At 34.7% G+C, this 5,194-nt stretch overlaps 1 protein-coding gene across 1 annotated transcript; it reads left to right on the top strand.

The window, feature by feature from the left end:
- The first annotated feature begins 1,105 nt into the window (after positions 1 to 1,105).
- On the top strand, positions 1,106 to 1,421 carry B0P05DRAFT_533521 (uncharacterized protein). The gene is made up of 2 exons (XM_051577219.1): positions 1,106 to 1,181; positions 1,205 to 1,421. The coding sequence occupies exons 1-2, from the start codon at positions 1,140 to 1,142 to the stop codon at positions 1,343 to 1,345; spliced, it is 183 nt and encodes a 60-aa protein (XP_051437178.1). The 5' UTR covers positions 1,106 to 1,139; the 3' UTR covers positions 1,346 to 1,421.
- Positions 1,422 to 5,194: the final 3,773 nt, after the last annotated feature.

Raw genomic sequence — 5,194 nt, 5'->3', positions numbered from 1 at the left:
CTTTTTTTTAAGCATTGTCTTCAAATCAGCATTCAAAGTCTGTTGTACATTGTGAAGGATGTAAAAGAGACCCTTTTCAGTTGACATCGATTAGCGAGCGAGTACTCATTCTAGTACCAAACGATGTGCATAACATTGAAAAGTAAGTCAGACTATAGCATTTGACACTTTCAAGTCAAGAAAAAAAATACACACACAGTTTTAGATATAACGAATAATAAATGTCTGGTATTAGATACTCTCTGCTTTGAAGACTATTTCGTTTTCTTTTCTATCAAGGCTAAGTGAATGCAAATTTATTTCCTCATAATAGTTTTGTCGTGCCAGTACTAATCTGTATGATTTCAATCAAACATGTCAAAAACAACTTCATTCTCTATTGCCTTACACAAATCTTTTGAAGCAGAATATTCATTTGCATGCGAAACACACTACTATTATAGACAAGACAATGGTATGAAAGTATGGAGGACTTTACTTTTTTTATTTTATTTTATACATGTGTTTATTTCAAAAAAAAAAATAAATGGCGTCAGTCTTTAGTTTCACTTCATGGAGAAGTTACTCACAGGAGTAGCCGCGAGAAGGCAACTGACTTGTACTCCCAGGCCCTCTTCACTGACTCATGTCAACCGCCTGCAGATTGATAGTGTTACAGATCCTTAGAGAAACCTCCCTCATCAATAGCAACGGTCACCATCATGCTTGACCGGCGGCAACGTCTATACACTCCCTTATCGCAAAGCCAGCACAGTCGATAAAAAGCGCAATCATTGACTATAACAGACACACCGGAGCTGGTACATGCGCTGATATTGAGAAGGCGAGCACTTACCTCAAAGGGACCGGACCATGAAACGAGCAGCTGAAAGTAAAGAAAAAGGGAAAAAAAGACGCGTTGCGTAGTTTTATATCGATTCTTTTTTTTCTACTTTCCATTCCTTTCCATTTGTTTATTTTGATAAGCATGAGCTCATAGAGAGATAGAGAGGGAGAGAAATAAAAATAAAAGAAAACACCTGATTTCGTGCTACATCCAAAGTTGTTTATGTGCACAAAACATACGAGTAATGCTTTGCTTTTTTACTTTTTTACTTTTTAGACGCAAAAGTAAACTCTTTGTTTCTTTTTTTTCTGCGATGGGTCTGTTGTTCTTCATTGAAATGAATGATTCTCTCTGTGTTATTATTGACTATGAGGAAAGCTTCCCATAACATACAAGAATGCGGACTTTATTTCGGAACAGAGGACTTTAAACTGTTATCATTTTCAGCTCCATCTTTTCCATTTCAAGAACCTTCTGAAACAATGTAAAGCTTTCTTGTTTAAATATCAAAATAAATAAATAAGTGGAAAAAAAAAGAGACGGCTTATTTTACATCTAAGTTACTTGCTACTATTGCCTACTGTCTCTTTTCGTGTCTCTTTTCATATAAAACATATGTATGCCCGTAGGTCCATGCACCATGCATACGCATGAAAATAGTCATTTTAGATCCGCGGACAATCATTCTTTTCCCTGAAAGCAGGCCCTAGAAAATCTACAGTTTTTCTTCTAGTTTGCTACAAAACGTACATTCGTTCTTTTTTCTCTTTTTCGCTCAAAATAAAACACAGACTAGTTCTAGACATCGTCCCCAACTATTGGTCTAGTTTGTTTAGATTGAAATAGGATGAGGACATTCGATTCAACCAAGTTACACAAGTGAGAACAAAAAAAGACAAAAAAAAAAAGACAAAAAAAAAGACAAAAAAAAGAAAAAACAAAAAGGCGAGTCTTGAGCAGCTTTTTTTTTCTTTCTTTCTTTATCTTGTTCTCTCATATTTTCAAGTCTTGGAGAAAACAAAGAGGTATGTATGCAAATTGAGTTGATTTAGCTAATACTTTTAGCCTCTTTTCTGATGTTTCGTCAAGCCAAACCATACCAAGGCGTCTCTTCTTTGCAAATCTAAAAACTCAAACTACTCAATACGTATTCCGATAAATGGTTTATCTATCTTTTCGTATAAACCAAGAAAGAAAACAAACAAAAAGAACACGCGTCTCGACAAGGACCCTCTCTGCTTCTCTCTCTCTCTCTCTCTCTCTCTCTCTCTCTCTTTCTGGCCTTATTTCCATTGGTAACTGACTAGTAGAACGAAGACTGATGCCGCTTATTGAATCGCTTAAACCAACCGTATCTGTTGTTGGCCAATTTCCATAAACCTCTACTCCTGAAGGGCTTTGCCTTGAGGGATACATAGTAGACCCGTTGGGAGATTCGGTAGCAAGGAGTTCACAAACATTACCTGTGCTTCTCTTTCTCAGCACTGATAGGCTTGTTGTGAGGAAAGAGCTAACAGAACTAAGCTTTAGTAATAAGGCTTATCCTCTGAATTCTACTACAAGGTTACCGATATGATACGGCTAGTACTATATAGAGATCTGCTGCCTACTGTATACTACAAAAAATCTACTACAAAAAAGTCTACTACAAAAAGTCTGCTACAAAAAAGTCTGCTACCCACTGCGCAATGCTTGCTCTTTACTGCTTAACAACTTAAATAATACCACAAAATTACCATCATCGCTTTAATGAAATAATACTTTAATACACATACACATAATCATCTCATATCAAAATAAAAACTGGTCCTTGTCTATAGTTTTTACTTACTTTACCCAAGTCCTTTGAAGAACGCTTATGCATATATATATATATGTTGATACTTGTTCTACTGATATCTTTTGACTCACTATTCGCATGTTAAATCACACAAAGCTAAGGCTTACTTTTAATATGAATTGGTTAAAGAACTTCATAACAAATGGCTCTAAGAAAGAAAAGGAGCAGATGAAAGTAAATAAGGATTAAAAAACGTACTGTGTAGCCTTTTTCGTCTTTTCTTTTGATAAAAAAAAAAAGAAGCACACCTAGGTCTGTCTCATATTGAAAACCTGTTTATTTCATAGACATGCTAGCTTTTACCCGAATTCAATTTAAACATAGCAGTTTTGAATAATACAGAAGCATAAGCACATTAATGATTTATCATGATTATATATGATAAGAAAAGAAGGAAAAATGACTTGTTTATTTTTTTTAATGATGTGTAAGTAATTTCATATATCAGGAAGAGGCAATTATTTTGAAGAAGAGGTTTGAAAAAGATTCACCAAATACAAAATAGAGCCAGAAATAGAATTTTAAAAGTAAAGCCATAGAAAGAGAGCCTTGATTAACCAGGAAACAAGCAACTAGAATGATGATTAAAAAAAAAAGCTTTCAAGCGTATATGACTTACCAAAAGACCAAAGCCATCATGCTACCCTCTAATGTGCTGATTTTCATAGCCCACGCGGCTCTGCGTAGTTCAGAGCCGAATGAACCGGCCCAAACTGGCCCTGCGTAGTTCAGGGCCGAATGGATGCCATCGCCGACAAGAAGAGGGCATTTGGAACATCACTGTACGGAAACAAGTGGTTCCCTATAAGAGAGTCAGTAAACGTGTTTTTTAGAATAATTATCCTACCTCCTTGATGGATGAGAAGAGGCTAGTTGATTTTCATACGAGGCCAAGAGAGTAGAAAAGTAAAGTAAGGTAGAGTAGGTCTTGAAGTAGAATAGAGGTGGTCTTGAGGTCTCAAGGTGGCGTTTGATTGAAAGAATAGACTGGATGACAAGTAAAACAAAGAGAAGAAAGTATTGGTCTCTTTCTTTTTATATGGGTACTGACTTGTCTTTATCTTTCTCATGATTTCCTTCGATAAACCTTATAAAGTAAAAAGTTAAATAAAAATTTGGCATCTTGAGACCTTAAAAATGTACAGGCCAGTAAAAAGAAAGGGGGAAAGGAACACAATCCTTATGTCATCATTGTTTATATTGTAGAAAATACAACCCAAGTATTCTCTTCATATGTCTATATTCTTGACTTTTTCCTCTAATAAAAAGATGTATATACATGGTACTCTATCCCTTTATTGTATATAGAAATAAGAAGGAAGCAGTGTTGAAGAGGGCATAACTTATTGTAAAGAAATAGCCAACGCCATGTTTTACACAGGTTGATAACATAACATGAAACAAAATAGACTTTTATAATCATTTCTCAACCTAAGAAAACTGTACATTTGGTAAGTTATCTTTTTCCGAAATGACAAATAAAAGAAATAGAAATAAGAAATCAAGAAGTTTCCACAGAATGTTCTGTATTCATTCTTGAAGTATGCGTACAATATAAACTATCTTTTGACAGCCCAACCTTTTTTATCGTTGGCGTTATTTTCATCTTCACATGAAAAAAGGGAAATAAAGTTTAAAGCCCTCTGCTTGGGTTAAGATTTCGCATTGGATACATATTTCCCGCAGCCAAGGATAGCTAGTCAACTTGGTTTTCATTAAAGCTAATGAATAAATGAGAATCCGTTGTGCTAACTACCTTGCCATAGTGAGCGAAAGCTACAGAAATGCCATCGGTGAGATAATACCTGAAAGTAATACTCAGCTGGAAGATGAATAGAGCTGCTTCGCTTGGGCACTGCTGTTGACATAAGTGTTGTTGGCACCGTGCTTTGTTTGTCTTTTATGCTTCTAATCCTTTTTATGCTTCTATTTCTTCTTCAAGTTCTGCTTCTTCCCCTCCTTCGTTATACAAATGTCAACTATAGCTACTGTAGCAACAAAAGACAAAAAACACAATGAAATTGTGCCTTATGAAATATCCTCCTTCATATAAAAATAACACAGGGCTTGCTTAATCTAGATATATACTTCATAATGCCTTTGTTTTCTTAGCTGTATCTTTTTCTTCTTTTCAAAAAGAATATCGCTGCATATTTACTTTCATTCTTGGCTTCAGTAATTTATCCGTATGATCCCAAACAATATTACTAACTCCAAATTTAACTGTAGTTATTCCTGTTAACGAATACTTCTCTTCAGCCATTCGTAAACTCTTTCGCATACTTTATATTTTCTCCTTTTAAAATGGGATTTTTAGTTATAGTGTTGAAAATAAAGTAAGGCGTATAGTTAATGAAATAATGTTGCAATGAAGATGAATTATTTATTTTAGAAGCAATGTTAAAAGTACATTTTTTTGGAGATCAAGAATAAGAATGAGTATAATATAATGGTTAATAGATAAGCCCGGATCGCTGGATACAGATATGTTGATAAAAGCCTAACAATATTCAATTTTAGCTTTAGTT

The sequence above is a fragment of the Gilbertella persicaria genome, assembly GCF_025201335.1.
Source record: "Gilbertella persicaria strain CBS 190.32 chromosome Unknown B0P05scaffold_10, whole genome shotgun sequence".
NCBI classification, from domain to species: Eukaryota; Fungi; Mucoromycota; class Mucoromycetes; order Mucorales; family Choanephoraceae; genus Gilbertella; species Gilbertella persicaria.
Note: the sequence above shows the minus strand (reverse complement) of the source record. Positions and strands in the feature narration are given on the sequence as shown.

Coding starts and splice junctions, on each gene's coding strand:
- B0P05DRAFT_533521 (XM_051577219.1), top strand. CDS start 1,140: ATGGGTCTGTTGTTCTTCATTGAAATGAATGATTCTCTCTGT.